Genomic DNA, 15,728 nt, shown 5'->3' with positions numbered 1-15,728 from the left:
ACGGTCCCATCTGCTCTGGTGGCATCTCCCCAGAGGTCACCATGGAGGTAGCTCCTTTAGCTCCTGATGGAGAAGGGGATGCTCTCAGAGGCTGAGCTGGGCTCAGAGGTGTCAGGGAAGGTTTTTCATCACATGGATGCAACCTGTGACCCCCTTGCTGCTGAGGGGAAGGGGCAGCTGCTCCCAGCCTGTCCCCATCATCATCCCTTGCTCTGGTCCCCTTGCTGGGCTCCACCTTCAGTGCTGAAGCTTTCACCCACCTGAAGAAATAATCATGCTGCTTGCTTTTCGCTTTATTTCCCTTGAACTAGGTTTGCTTGGTTTATACCCTCTTTAGAGTGGATTTCAGCTCCTGAGCCTCATGCAACAAGTGCCACGGGCAAGAATTTGAACTCTTCAATATGCTTTGGTTTTACTGGAAACATTAAAAAATAAGTTTGGGATTAATTTTGCTGTGAATACGAGGTGACTGTGCTCCACGATAGCGCCCAGGCAGAGGAAGGGATGGCCACAGTCCTGTCCAGTTGTCCTTGGGACAGACAAGGGACCAAGTGTGCTGTCTCCCTGCTGAGCCAGGGTTCCGCTGTGTGCCTGTGCCTGCCAAGATAATGTTTTGCTTCAAAAAGCCCTTTGTGATCCGCAGGGCTCTGACCTGAGATTCTCCCTTAAACCCAAGGTTGGGAGGGCAGGTTTCAGCTGCCACCCTGCCCTGGATGCCCCCCTTCCAAGGCAGCGAGTGGCAGGGACCCTCACGAGTATTTTCCCTTTATAGTTCAACAGCAAAAGCAATTTTTTCTTCTTCTTCTTTTTTTTTTTTTTTTTTTCATTACATTTAGGTATTTAATAGAATCATTTTTCCTGCTAAAAGGTTTGTCTTGGTTTGTCTTTCCCCCCGTGTCCCTCCCCCCAAGCCCTCCCCCTCTCTAAACCCCATCACAGAGGTATCATTTGTTCCCGGCCATTGGAATCTGGTGGCGTCAAGATGAATAATCCCCGGCGCGGGGGAGTGGAAGGAGGAGCGCAGCGGGGAGCGCGGTCCCTGCAGCGGGGAGGCGAGCGCCGGGTGGGTGTCACAGCATCCCTCCCTCCATCCCTGCCATGGGTACCAGCGTGGGAGAGCACCCACGGAGCTGCCTTGAGCTCAACGGGACTGTGGGGCACTGGGAAGCCTTGTACCCTGCTCCCACACAGGTCTTTTGCTCTGTGCCTCAGTTTCCCTGTGGGAAAACAGGCTTCTCCCCCTCCTCCCTGGGGCTGTGCTGGGTTCGGCACAATAGCGAACCTCTGCGTTATTATTCTGGGGGCGGAAAGCAGCATTACTCAGAGCCCGGATTGCTAATAACGCACTAAATATAGCGCTTTCCATCTCCAGAGTACTTTCTGAACTCTTAACTCGTGAGCCCTAAACCCCTTGGAGACAGGGGCCAGGGCACCGGCCAGCATTGCTGCGTGGGCAGGGATGCGGGAGAGGAATGGGATGATGTTTCCTGTGGATGCTGCTGCCTGGAGGTGATTCCTGTTGGATGGAAGGAGCCGGGCGCTGGGTCAGTCCCTCCTGAGTCTGTCCAGGTCGAGGGGGACGGGGGGGGCCGGCCGAGGCCCCGGGGCGGCTGGGCAGTGAGGGACGGGCTCCCGCAGCCTCTCGGTGATGCTGGGAAGCGGCTGCTTCTCCCACTCGCCCTGCAAGAGAGTTCAGTACAATGAGACCAAGCTGGGGTTTTGACTGCTTGGAGACTCCATGTTTCTCCTTACTTGTAAAAATTAAATGATCTTTAATATTTGAAGTGTTCTTAGCCCAAACCAGGATGCTTTATTAGGAGACATTGCTAATTATTTGTATTGCAGAAGCACCTGTGCATCCTCCTAGCCGTGCAGATTTCTGCAATGCACTGTGTTGCACAAACCCATCTTAACTAGGGAGTTTCCACCCCAAAAAGCGTTACCCACCAAATTAGATGGAGATCACAGACCAGGGCATCCCACCGACCCACCGTGCTCTCAGCCCAGCCCTGAGAAACACTCTGTAACAAGTATTGGCAGGAAGGTTGGTTGGAGGTGACATTTGCGGTGTGGCAGCGTGGATGTTCATGTGCAGCTGCTGAGAAACAGGAGGGACACAGCAGCCTGGCCGAGGTGCCGTGGGGCAGAGCCAGGGAAGGGCTGTCACAGCCGTCAGGGCTCAAGGTGACCACAGCCAGGACAAAACCCCCAGCTCCACGTGTGCACGGGGTCACCTTGTCTTGGGGATGCTCCTTGCAAGGAGCAACATCCCGGGTTCACCCAGTGCCAAGGGCTGAGCCTGCCAGGCAGGATCTAGCTCAGATGTGAGGTGTTGGTCTGGGTTTAGAGGCTGGTTAAGACGCAGGCGGGGGCTGTGAGGGTGAAGGGGGGCTCAGCCTGGGCTGAGCTCTGGTTCGGTGATGCTACGGTTTGGCTGCCGGCTGTGCGTTCATGTGGAAACGTCAGCAAGAGGCTGAGCCGCAGCGTGAGCAGGAGGAGGGAGGTCTGGAGAGGAGAGGTAGAGCCGTGAGTCATCAGCAAGAAGATGAAAGTTGATTTTCATGTTTTCAGATGAAATTCCTTGGAGTATGTCAAGCGAAACGGGCCAGAGGCTGCACTGGCACCAGGAAAACCCTGAGGAAAGTTGGAGGGGGAATGGAGAGACCTTCCCAAAGCACAGGGGGAGTGAGCAGAGAGGGAGAAGCCAGCTGGAGAAGCAACTCTTCTTGCAACATGATGGCTTTGGAGGGCAGGTACCATGTTTGGGGTGCACTTGCTCCAAGGCTGGCCCCAGCCCTGAGTGCATCTGCTCCCAAACCATTTGCTTACGCCTTGCCAGCACCCTGCTTTTGGGGTAGATCAAAGGCATTTGGAGTGTCTCCATAGTTGTTGCTTTCAGATTTCCACTCAAAAGCAGTTAATGCAGAGTATAGAGAACTCACTGCAAGCCCTCGCAGGTGCAGGGGACCCGGGGACAGTGATGTCCCTGCAGAATCTCACAAGTGTTACCTTGAGATTTTGCTCGTTAATTAGCAGCACTCAGTCCCTTCAGAAATCTCCTCAGTTTTGGGATCACTGAACTGCAAAAACATGAGCTTAATTGAAAGCTGGTGCTTTTCTCTTGGCAGAAACAGCGTGGAATAAATGAGGTATCTTAAAATCGGGCTCGCTCCGCAAACCCCAGTAGAGCAGGAGGGGCAGCTCAGCTCCTTCGCCCTCGCTGCGATACCGTGACCCACTTTGTGCCGGCCTTGGATCAGCTCTGCTCAAGTCTCTTCGCAGCTGCTCCCCAGACCTTTCTGAAAGCAAGAGAGTTGCCTGGGCTGCAATTAAGAGGCTTAATTCATAATTCTGCTGCTGCACAAAACTTCTGTGCCATTTCTGTCCCTGCAGCAAGGTTCTGCATGACCAAGAAATGGTTTCTGCCCCCTTCAGAGCAGACTTTGCTGAAGGGTTTTTACCAGGACAGAAAGCTGATGGTCTTCCATGCAGCCAGCTCAGCATCCTCCAGGTATCCTGTAAGTTTATTACGCTGATATATGCCACTGGGAGCTGATGGTCATAGAGACCGGCAGTGGTTTTAAGTCTTCATCAGCATCATGACCATTGTGGCTGGGCCTGGTTTTTCTTTAAAGATCTCACGGCTCTTTATCCTTCACATTTCACTGGCTCGCTGCATTTGGAGGCTGTACAGATGCTGTGCGTAATGAGCTCGCTCTGCTGGGACCTGATGTGATTTGCCAAAATCCTAAAAACCACCTCACGTTTCTGCTTGGTTCTGGAGCAAGCCCTGCTTTAATACTCAGCAAAAGCAGCCTCAAAATTGCTTTATGCAAATGCATCTCCTAATTAAATCTGGCTGAGCACAGCCACGTTTTACACGCTGGGTGTGTGCTGGGCTCGGTGTCCTGCTGGCGCCGGCGTCCCCCGCAGCTCCAGGTGGGGCAGCCACGTCCTGAGCACCAGGGACCTGTCCCATCTCCTCGGGGTCACCCTGTGGCACAGCTCTGTCAAGCTGCTTTTTACCCGTGGCCGGGAGTTTTGCTGTGAAGGTTTAGTTGTGAAGCTGGACCTACCGGGAAGCGGACAGCTGAGGATTTGTTGCAGTGCATGGAGATGGGAGCAAAGCTGTAGAGGGATTTCAGGACGTCTCTGTTGAATGTGTTCCAGGGGACAGAGAAGAACTGCTGTGGGACAGAGACCTGTGGGCAGGTGCAGACCTCTTCGTCGTTAAACCTGCGGCAGGAGAAATGCCACACTGAAACACAGCAATGCCGTCCCCTTTCAGCCCTGGATGTGTCTAATTCCTCCCTGCCTAAAGCTCAGGTTGGAAAGGCTCTGAAGTCAGCAGTGGGAGCAGGGAGAGCCTAGCAGAGCCAGCACCTGCGGGGCAAGATTTAGGGCCAGCCGGACTGTCCATAAGTAGGACATAGTGTGCAAGGTCAGCATCTCAGCCCTCTTATGGTGGGTGAATGAGCTGCAGGGATGCTTGTTGTTTGCCCCAGGGTATAAGAAGTACTTTGCATGTAAGCACTTGGCCACGCACTGACCCCACTTTTTTTTTTAAGCTTTCTTTTCCAGCATTACTAGCAAAAGGCTCTGCAATGGTCCCTCTCCACCCAGCACCGCCATGCAGGGCTCCGTACCTGTTCACGAGGTTGAAGTATCGGTGCAGGTAGCCCGGATCCACAGCGCTTTTGCACAGCTCCAGCTGGGTCTGGGGGTAGTAGTGCACGTAGTTCACACACATCTCCTCCAGGATGCCAAAGCCCCCCTGCAGCACAGACACAAAACGGGTCTGGCTCTGCCCTGCCAGGACTGCACGGGCAGGGGGCTGCAGAGGCAGAAATCTCCCACCCATATGTGTACATGTGTGTGTGTGTGTATATATATATATATTTATATCTATATACACGCCCCTTCAGGTGCATGGGATGGGCAGCACTCTGCTCATCTGCCCATCTGCCTTTTATGCAAGGATAGACTTTCAGGCTAGATCGTGTGGTTTTACATTAAAATGCAGATTTCCTATAATCCCTCTGCTATATTTAGCTTCGTCCCTGTTGATGGTACCTCTGACAGGCTCTTTTTCTTTGCTGCCTATGTAAGAAAATAACATGCACTGTCAAAAAACGCCACTTCTCTTTAATTACAATTAATCCCCGGTGGAACAGTTTGTGATGGGAATTGGAGTGACACATGCGACTTCTCAATTAGCACCTAACCATCCCCACTGCAGGCAGTAGAGCCTTGTGGGCTCGCTTCTTCACCGGCTGTAATTCAGCCCAGGTTCATGCAGGTGCCCGCTTTGTGGGTGTCCCCAACCCTGGGGTGCAAACACAGACCGGTCCTGCACTCACCACGGTGGCTCGGCTGCGGTCCTCCGTGTTGTATGTGCAGGTCGTGATGAGCTCATCGCCCTGGGAGGTTTGAACACAGACACATGTAGGTGGGAGAGTGCAGGGTTTCAGAGAATCAGCGAATTTGGGGCTGGTTCTCTGCTCCCTGCAGGCAGCCTGCTTCCCCACCGGCACCGACCGTGGTGCCACAGGAACACTTGCTAAGCTTGTATCCCCTGGGGAGATTCCCTAGGGCCGTATCCCTGGGATGGTGTTTCCTGCTCTTTCCTCACTTTTCAAGAATTTCTGCAGGGCTGAAGCACCTAAAAAAAATGCACTTAGGCAACATTTTGAATTGCCAAACCTGTACCCAACTTGATGGTACAACTGCATCCCCTCTGTGGTCGGTGCAACCTCCTGGTGTACGATGCTCCTGTGGGCGCCCTTGGCTTTGGATCTGAGTCCTTACTCACCATACAGCCCCGGGGGATGCTCAGCCTCTGTTCCACCACCTGCTCCCACCGCATTTGTTGCCAAATCTCTTCTACTAAGCAAGGAGGGAGGGGGCACCTCCCAGGCGTGCACAGTTCACCCTCACCCCCCGAGGAGCCTCCCTCTGCTAGAGGAAGCCCAGCTAAATTAAGTGCTTAATTTAGCTCCTGGTATGGTTCAATTGCCCACACACCGTTTTTGTACCATGTTAGATGAGACCTGATGTCCCCAAGGCATCTGCGTGGGGGTGGCAGATATGACCTGGGGACCATGGGGAGCATGTCCTCCTGCCCCCCAGGAGGTCCTGGATGGCAGCGGGTGCCTGTGCATGGGCAGGGGCTGCTGGCAGCAGTGGGGATGAGGTGATGTAAAGGAGGATTCAGTGATGTGGGGTCAGGGGAAGGTCTTGTGCTGTTTAGAAGCCACCACTGTTTTTGGAGCCACTCACTGGAAAAACTGCAACCACCTCCTTCAGCATGCGGATCTCCTGGAGGGAGGTAAAGGGGACACGTCAGAGTGACGCTATAGCTCTGTACCTGGCAGCCCCATGGGTGACATCCAGCCAGGACCCCTGCAGACCCCTGTACCTGGAAGTGAGGGCTGTAGTGCCTGTCGGCGTTGACAACCTGCCGCTCTCTCCCGTCCCGGGACAGCACCGTCACCACTTTTCTTCCTGCCAGGTGAGTGTGGAGCTGGGAGGCGAAGATGTGGATGCCGGCAGCGGGCAGAGCCTGGGGGAAGGATGGCTCAAGCCCCTGTGCCCGACCCGATCCCTCTCCCATCTTGTGCTTCCCCATGCTGTGTGCTCAGGACCAGCCATCCCTACATTGGCTCCTGCATGGAGGTTTAGGGGGTCGCTGGGCCCTTGGGGTAGCACAGGAGTGAGGTCCCTGCAAAGGGACAGATGCTTGATCCGCTTCCGAATCTAACTGATGTGCTGCCATGCCCTAAGTCAGCAGGAACAGCTGAGCTGGTTGCTCCCTGCTTCCTTGCAGTCATTAGTGGCAGCACAAATGATTCATTTTGGGTAAGCCCTACAAAAACATCCATTAAAACTTCCTTGAGAGCAAGGTGGGCATTTTGAAACAGTACTTGAGAGAGCTCTTGGTGAGCTTCTTGGAAGCAGAGGCCAATCTTCCCATCTCCACGGGGGAAAGCACCGCCGGGACACGGCCAGCTTGGCAGTGAGTTTTCTGGGAATGGTACCCCGGGAGCAGGAGCAGATGGCTCCCCAGGAGAGCTGCTTCAGGGGGAATTCAGCGCATCCCAACCAGCTGCTTGCTGTTTGTTGTACACAGCAGATCTTTTCTTTCCAGCACAACCTCATGGTAAAGGATTTGGGGAGTTTAAAACTGGGAATTGGGAGCTTGGTACTGTATCATTTCTGCCTTGGAAAGACCATTTGTAACCTCTCTTCTCCAAGAAGAAGCCAGGGCAGAGAGGATGGAGACTCACCAGGTGGGTGCATTTGTCGGTGCAATATCCCGTGAGGATGAAGGCGTCTTCGCCCGGGGGAATGGCCATCACCGGTGTGTAGACCAAGCCCAGCTCCATGATGCCGGCATCGTAGCGTCGCAGCGTGGACGTGTAGTAGAGACGGATCCCCGAGGAGTCGCGGCGACCTGGCAGGTGAGAGGATGCGGCTTCAAGTCACCTCTGGAGAAGTGACGGCTGCTGGGACAAGGTCAGGTGTGAAAAATGACACTGCTGCAGTGGGGAGAGGCACACCGGCCTCTCACAGCTTTTTTTGTGTGCACGGTTCTTATTGGTTTTAAATCCTGGATATTTTCACGCAGTTCGTTACTAATTGGCCCCAGCCATGTGCCTGGTCCCTTAAAGAGGTCACCAACCTAAGGATGAATTGCTCCCAGGAGAGGTAAGGAGTACCCTTGGAGAGCCCGAAGCAGGACGGATCATGTGTTGCTTTGGAGAACTCCCTCAGAAATAAGTCTCATTGCATTTTCTGTAACTGATGCATCCAAAGAACTAAGTGCGTGCTGTTGTTGGGGGCGTGGCAGGAGGAGAAATGCCTATGGAGCAAGTACTCCTAGTATTTGGAAAGCTTCTGCTCTCTCTTGCATTTGAGATTGCTCCATTTAACCCCCTCCCAGTGCTCAAACGCAGCTGCTGTGGCTGGAGAAGACCCTGTGCCTCTGATGTGCTTTGCAAACGAAGGGAAGTGGCTGATTCAGTAGGTCAGGAGGGTTCAGGCTGGCTTTGAACCCCCTGTCTCTGGGCTGGAGCCCACCCTGGGATAGGAATAACAGGGGGAAACACTATTGGTTAACATGCAAAAGCAGATAAATTATGAAAGACGTGAGCTCCATATTTATAGACGTGTTTCTTCTCAAGTTGCCGAATGTGCTATGATTGATCTACAGTACATATGCTCTGGTCTCCTAAAAATATACTTGGTTAGTCAAGAAGCTACATGTTTTTATGTAAATGAAGAAACTGGGTTATTTGGAATCGTTTTTTTTTAATGTGTCTCCTGACAATGTTATCAAAGCAGGAGTACCATTAAAACAACATCTAAGTCTCCCTATCCCCGGCCAGACTGGTACTGTCTCTCTGGTGATTTTGGCACCATTGTTGGTCTTGGCTCTGAGCTCAGACCCACCACCTTGCAAAGAAATGGGAGGGGGACACCCTGTGACAGCCCAGCTAAATACTGAACATCCCTCCCCACTGCTGGGCATGCACAGGGATGGGGTCCATCCTCCAGTGAGGGTGACTTTGCTGAGATTTAATGTGTAGCACAGATCTGGACCATGAGGTCTTTTGAAAGTTGTGAACAGGGCTATGATTTTGGCCGAGCTTTGTTCTGTATGAAGCCTTCCCTGGAAGGGTGTCAGTCCCTGGTGTTTACCCAGTTCTCCTGCCACCTCCTCACTGGGGAGGCACTTTGAGTCGTCACGTGCCCACTCACCTTTGAACATCAGGGGGTTGTGGTAATGAATCTCAAGGCGTAAGTATCTGGAGGAGCCTGGGCCACCAAAGGCAAGACCTGCTTCTTCAGGGTAGTAGAAAGCCTGGAAGGAAAGGGAGAGATTTAGGGGATCGGTGGGGTGGCTTTCCTGAGGACAAGGCTGAAAAGGCTACAGGAATTGTCTGGGCATAGTCATATACCCACCATGGGCTGAGGGACATGCCTTGTGCTCTTGGTTGTGCTTGTTGAGCTGGTCTTGCTTCCAAAGGCTTCTTGCATGCCAGCGTGCACGTGCAACGGCACAAACATTGAGCAGGGGCATCACACTGATTTATGGCACTGAGGAGGTGGGCTGGGGTGGAAACTCAGACACTGCTGGGGGGAGCTCAGATAGGGCTGGACATAAATCCCAGCAGAGACCAGGGTTGGGCCAGCCCACATGGGACAATCCCGAGATGGGATCGGGAAGGGTTGGGATGCAGCAGGAAAGCTCCTGGGAGCAAACCTTTCACCCAGGGTGGTGGGTCTCGCCTCACACCCACCTGTGCTCCCATGGCCCACGCTGCAAGCACGTGCCGGCAGTAACTGAGCCGCTCTGGCTTCATCTTGGAGTCACAAGGCCCGTTGTAAAGGGGGAAGCTGTCGAACTCGGCAGCGCACTGGAAGACTTCCATGTGGTGGACAATGGCCTCGTTGCCCGCCGTGATCACTGGCTCGTACTGCAAAGCAGTGTCCAAGAAGGAGGAAACATAAAGACCGTTTGCTGAGAGCCCATCCCCAGGAGCTGCTGTCCGTGCAAGTTCCAAGGAGCCTGAGGCAGGTATGTCTGTTGTCTGTTATTGAATGGGAGACAGTTTCTGCCATATGATGGGGCAGGAAGGTTGGGCATGAGGCAACAAGGGCCAAGAGCTCTTGGGTGGCTTCGGGGCCAACTCAGAGTCCACCACAACCCCTAGAGAAACATCTCATCCCTTCTCTAGTGACTGGTGCACCTGATCAGCAGATCCTGGTCTGCTTTGTGAGTCCTTTGCCAGTTTTGCAGGGTTGAGGTGACCCTGGGGACATTGCTTTTTCCTAGAGGGTCCTGGCCACGTTGCAGTAGCTCTGCCTAAAGCTATTGGGTTTTGTTTGTAGCCAACAGCTGTTCAGGGCATGGGAACAGGGATTTGGGGCAGAAAGAGTGACTTGAAACAAGCCTGAGGAACAGCTCTGGCTGAAAGCACCAGCTGTAGGAATGCTCTGCAGCAGCGGGAAGGTATCAGGAGTTACACACTTTTTACTTACACACAGATGATTCACTTCACACCATCTGTTGGAGAGAAAATCCTCCTTCTGAGTTTTCCTTTGCAACGTCTCTCCCCTATAAATCACTAAGCACTCGCTTCAGTTCGTGTGTCAGGTTTTCCCTCAGCCCCTTGTGTGGTTTTGACTCTGGATGTGCCAGATCACCTGCCGAGCCACCTCTGCGCCTGCCCGGGCGATGCTGTCCCAGCAGCTGGTGATGGGCAGACAGGTCAGGCTGACATTACTCCTGCCTTTCCCCAGCACCAGCCTGCCTGCAGGTTTCTGCCTCTCCTTTCAGGAAGACCCAAGCACATGCAACACGTCTGGGCGATGCACACAAGTTACATGGCTCAGTGTGCCATGATGCTGCCATGGGTCTGTCCTTGATGGTTACAGTTCTGCCTTCTGCAGGGGGTCAGCTCTGCAAGGGAGCTGCTCGAAGCCTGCCCTGGTACATGCTTGATGTCACCAGTCTGCCACCTCCTGCTGAGAAACTTCTGACTTTGGGGTCTCTAAGAGACATGAGGATGCTACTGGCTGGGGGGATGGCTCTGGGAGATGTTTTGGTACCCTGTTGGAGAAGATATATGGGTCTGAAAGCCTGTGAAAGGGCAGGGAAGAGGTGGACTTTGCAGAATGGCTGAATGTGAACGCGACTGCTGAACTGCAGCAGGGAGAGAAACCCTCTTCTGCCTCTCACCATGATAATGTGATGTTTGGGGAAGCCAGCTGGGAGCTCTGCCATGTAACACCAGTAGGTTGTCATCTCGCTGGGAATGACGATGTTGGGGGCCGTTAACTCCATGGTCTTCCTGTCACTGGGCAGTTCAGGGATGGTGATGTTGGGCTTTAGCAGCTGCACCCTCTGCAGTCCCCTCTGGATGGCAGAGATGTTGATGGCTTGAAGAGAATGGACTGGTTTCTCCAGGATCCCGTAGATAAGGTGCACAGTGCCATCCTGAAGTGAGAGCCAAGTGTATCAGCTAGGTTTTTTATGCGGGAATGTGAACTGCATGGACTATTAGCACCAATATTGGTGGCAGGAATCCAGGAATGGACCTCTTGATCCATTCCCAGATGGGAAGTGACCCTGACTTCATCAGTTGCTCCTTTTGCTGTGCTGTCTCAGGAAGACAATAGACTTTGGGGTGTTTCTTTGGCTGATGTGATCACAGAGGGTTCCCTACCAGTTGGGAGAGTCTGAAAAGTTTTCCCTTCATGGCATCAGTTCCGTAAGGGTAACATCTCCTCTCTGCTCTTTCAGAGCCCCTCGTCCCTCCTGAGCTCCAGGCTGGGACAACCAGATGAGTTCAGAGCTCATCCCACCCTGCAGCCCGGCCCCAGCAATGGCCACAGGCAGCAGCCTGGGGATGTACAGCAGAAACAAATCTTCTCTCTGAAATGCTCCCTTTTCCCAGCTTCTGTTGCAGGGAGTGCTGCAAGAAGCTCTGCTGAAAGTCTACTGCAAACTGTGGAAGTGCTGCTGAACACAGTGAGCTCTGGATAGGAGATAAGGAAAAAGATCGTATTTTTTTTTTCTTTAAAGGATCAGAGAATAAAGACCTGTAAGTCTTTTCCCGGCTCACACACAGATTTTTTTTCCTCCAGGGCTCTCTGTGTTTTGGCAGATGGTAGACATTTCTCACCACAAGACAAGCTTTTGAAAACCAGCAATAAAAACTCAAGGATGCTCTGTGCCCACATTGACTTTAAAATATCCTGCCCACCAAAGGCTTTCATATGAAATGAGCCTTGTGCTGATTCCTGCCCGCACCTGGGGTCTATGGCTGAGACCCCAAAGCTTTTCGACATCTCTACTTGGAAGGTTTCCCCCACACCCCATCTCATGGGGGAGCCGTGAATGCAGACCCAGAGGGACTTGACCGAAACACACCACAGCAGCTCTATTTGCCATCGCTTTGCTCCAGCTCCTGCCACAACCCTCGTCTTTGTGTCCCGTTGAACACCACCAACACCTCTTTGTAACACTCTGAACAGTTGGCTCTAGACTGCAAACCAGAGTGATGCAGGAGGGTATTTATATAGACCTAACACATGCTTAACAGCAGCGAATGATGCAAACGAGCTAAAATCTACACTTTATAGAGGTTTATAAGGGGTTGTAAATAGATCGTGCCAAATATTACTCATGTCCCAGGACTGACATCTGTAACACGCTTCCTTTCTGCTTTAGGCAGCACAAACGCTTGATGCTGTCCCCAAAACAAAACACGGGTGTGGTATAACCACACAATTGGGGTTTGGAGCTCTGCCCTGGGGCTGGGGTGGGGCTGGGGGGTTCTGTAGCAGGGTGGAGTGATGCTGTACCTCGATAAGGTAGTCCTTGGGGTCACAGGTGCTGAAGGCTCTTCTGAAGAGGAGGTAGAGCCCCTCCGTAGCCCTCCGAGCCCCGAGGAGCTGGTAGTCCTGCTGCGAGTCCATGTGGAGCTGCCCCTTGGCATCGCTCCAGGCGTCCTGCGGGAGGAAGAGCACCCCGCTAAGCTGGTTCCACGGGTTGTGAGGTCCTCCTTCTGTTTGCCATGTGGCTGGTTCACCCTCTGCACCCCAGAGCTGGAGGGAGCCTGTGTTTTGGTTGCCCATGCCCACCTCTAGCAGCCCGCGGGCAGAGCTGCCACGAGACCCTTGGTGCTCAGCATAGGAATACATGACCCAGCATTAATAGTCTGCAGAAAGAGCTTTTCGAGTCAAGATGCGACTGGGGGAAAGGATACAGTGGGAGGAAAGCTTGCAGGGACACGTGAAGGTGTTGCATTGATCTGTGTTGTGTTTTGGGTGTATCTTCTCGGGGGGCGTGATGTGCTCTCCAAGACCCTGGCCACAAACAAGCTGCTCTCCATTTAAGATCAGACCTTTGCTGGGCTGTAGCGTCAGCCTTAGAAATTGCTAATGCTCTTCAAAATCCTTAATTTGTTGTGTTCAGATTGTTTTGGCAGTCAAGCAAGGCTTCCCAAAATCTGCGCGTTGGTGATGATGGTGACAAAGCCACACTGAGAAGCAAGGCAGGAGGTTACTCCTGTGATTAAGGATTTGAAGGTTTGGAGTATAAAACCCTGCAGTAATTTGGATTTGAACAGTGTATTTGTCTTGATCTTTTGCATTTCCCTTTGATACCTTTGTTTACTGATAAAAGGCACTTAAGAAGTACCTTTCTGTATGTACACAAGTGGCATCAGTTCTCTTATCTTGGGGAAAAAAAAACAGAAGAAAAAGATTAAAGCATCTTGGCATCATTTTAGCCAAAAGTATAGAGTGATATTTCGAGAACATATTGTCCTTAGAGGGGGAGAGTAAAATCAGCTACATGAAGCTAGCATGACATTTGTTTTCATAGGAATATGGTGTGCAAATTAATCTTGTAGTACATGGGGGGTTAAGCAAATTTGGATCTTTTTTAACAGCTGACATACTTATGCGGAAGAAAAGCTGCTGGGAGAGAGAAAACCAAGAATGGGGAGCTTTAAAGAAACCTCCTTTCAGGATGCTGTTCAGTACCAAGTGAAAGGAAAGCCCAAATGCTGCCCTGTGTTTAATTCAGTGCTGTTTGTCTTTCAGTGAGCACATGAAGGCAGATTAGAAATGCTCCTTTATGGTTTTTTTAACATGATGCTGTGAAATACTGTAGCGTTCGGGCCACCACACATCCTGAATGGCTGGTAATTAGCAGGAAAACAGTACAGATAATAACTCTTTCTTTTCATCCTTTCATTACACCGCAGATCACATTGCGGCTGATTGTGAAAGAGTGTATTTTATGGTTAATTTGAAGTAAGCAGAGAGGTAAAATTTAACTTACTGGAAAAGCCTCACATGGGGGAAAAATGTGAATTGCTTTCTGCAGCCAAGCGCGATTGCAATAAGCCTATTGTGGTATTCTGGGGATAGGAGAACACAGGGGGAGTGACTGTAACTGCAGCCCCGGTGGAAAGACAAACCAAATAAGAACCGGGACGAACAGACTGTGTCAGAAAGGACGGTGATTTGTAGTAGCAATATCAAACAGCAAAATTAGAAATTAGTTTCCCCCCCATCTGCTACCATTTACATACTGCCCAAAATACATTTGCATGTTTAATTTCCAATAACACCACGCCGCTGGCAGCCATCAGGTTGTGTTTGCTTGCGCCCTGTTGATCTCTGTGGTAGCATCGAACGCGGCGCGCGGCTGGGTTATTGGTGCTGGCAGCAGCGGAATTTCTGGCTGGTAATTTCTGCACAGCCTCAAAGTCGTTCACGGGAGCTGTGGTTAATTTTTAATGTGACTGACAGCAGCGCACAAGTGAACCGAGGTGTCGATGCATCCTGCGTGTGTGAGCTGGTCTGTACAACCACCTGTTGGAGCTGAACACAGCAGAGACTTCCCGGTTCTGGGGCCACTCAGCCTTGCTGTGTTTATTATTTTCTCTTTGGGTTTAAGACCTTATGCCAAACGCGATGTGCAGACCTGATCTGTGGGTTCCTCTGGGGGTCCCCAAGCCCTTTTGGACCCAGCCCACCTGAGTAGCCCGAGTGGTCCAGCCTGTGCCGTGCTCTGGACCAGCCCCATTCCTTCAAACCACCAGCCAGATTCACCCACAGGGAGGCAACCCCAAAAGCAGCTGTGCAAACACACAAGCGACTCACCCCGAAATAGGAATTGTGCCCATCGCTCCAGAGCACAACCAGGTCCGCATTCTCGAACTCGCCCCTGTCCGACATCCCGAAGAGGAGCCCAGACTTCAGGTCCCTGACGAGGAGCTGGAAATACACGGTTTGCTTGGGGTAGCTGACGTTCCAGGAGAGCTCGAGCAGCCCCTGGGGATCGAGGGGCACCTTGTAGGGAAAATCACTCTTGCGGGGTGCCGAGCCCTGCAGGGCCACCACCAAGATGACCAGGAACACCGCGATCATGGTGAAGTACATGGATGCCACCTCCCGCAGCTTGAAGCTGGGGCAGGGCTTGCACCCCGAGGTCTGCATGCTGGGGAGAACAGCACCCATGCGTCTGGCTTTGCCCATTTATGCGCTGGCCCTCCTGGGCAAACCGGGTAAGTGATACTGTTTAATTGCATTTGCTTGTTGGGAAATCGGATTGTTGTATTGACCCCCCCACCTCCTGGCCAAACATTTGTCATTCGCTGCCTCCCCTTAATTGGCTCTAATTGCACATGGACATTATCAATAGCAATTGAATTTGACTGGGCTAATGTTATTCATTCTTAAATCTTCCTTTGCGGCTGGAAAGGGCTGTTCACTCTCAAGCTGCTCTTGCTGAGCACCATGTGGACACACTCTGCCCAGCTTGTGGTGCCACTCACCCAGTTCTGCAGGGTGAAAGCTCTGGGATGGCCCCAGGATCGATCCCAGCCACAGGCCCCCATGTCCCCCAGGCTGGGATCACTTGTCACCAGAAAGGTGGCCAGTCCTGGTTCCACTCCCTGCCCACACTGCTGGGTGCAGGTGGGGGGATCACTGTGTGTGAACTTGGTGTGAACTATTTCTGGCCCTTCCAAAGCCAGCACAGCACTTAAGCAAAAATAAGGATGCCAATGCAAAGCCCAGCTTCCCTCCCACCCTGGTTTGGTTCCCATCAAAGGACCTGCCTACCTCAACCTTTGAGACATAAAATATTTGTTATTTTTTTGCTTTTGTAGCTCCTGGGACTTCAGCTCCAGTTTAAAGGTACC

At 52.2% G+C, this 15,728-nt stretch overlaps 1 protein-coding gene across 1 annotated transcript; it reads right to left on the bottom strand.

The window, feature by feature from the left end:
* Positions 1 to 1,545: 1,545 nt before the first annotated feature.
* On the bottom strand, positions 1,546 to 15,021 carry DBH (dopamine beta-hydroxylase; the record flags this gene model as incomplete). Its single annotated transcript, XM_082067642.1, has 12 exons — positions 1,546 to 1,680; positions 4,077 to 4,236; positions 4,647 to 4,774; positions 5,361 to 5,420; positions 6,280 to 6,318; positions 6,419 to 6,562; positions 7,287 to 7,453; positions 8,761 to 8,863; positions 9,303 to 9,479; positions 10,745 to 11,002; positions 12,373 to 12,519; positions 14,686 to 15,021. The coding sequence occupies 12 exons, from the start codon at positions 15,019 to 15,021 to the stop codon at positions 1,546 to 1,548; spliced, it is 1,854 nt and encodes a 617-aa protein (XP_081923768.1).
* Between the last annotated feature and the right edge of the window lie 707 nt (positions 15,022 to 15,728).

Source organism: Streptopelia decaocto (assembly GCF_964273445.1).
Source record: "Streptopelia decaocto genome assembly, chromosome: 17".
Lineage (NCBI taxonomy): Eukaryota > Metazoa > Chordata > Aves > Columbiformes > Columbidae > Streptopelia > Streptopelia decaocto.
Note: the sequence above shows the minus strand (reverse complement) of the source record. Positions and strands in the feature narration are given on the sequence as shown.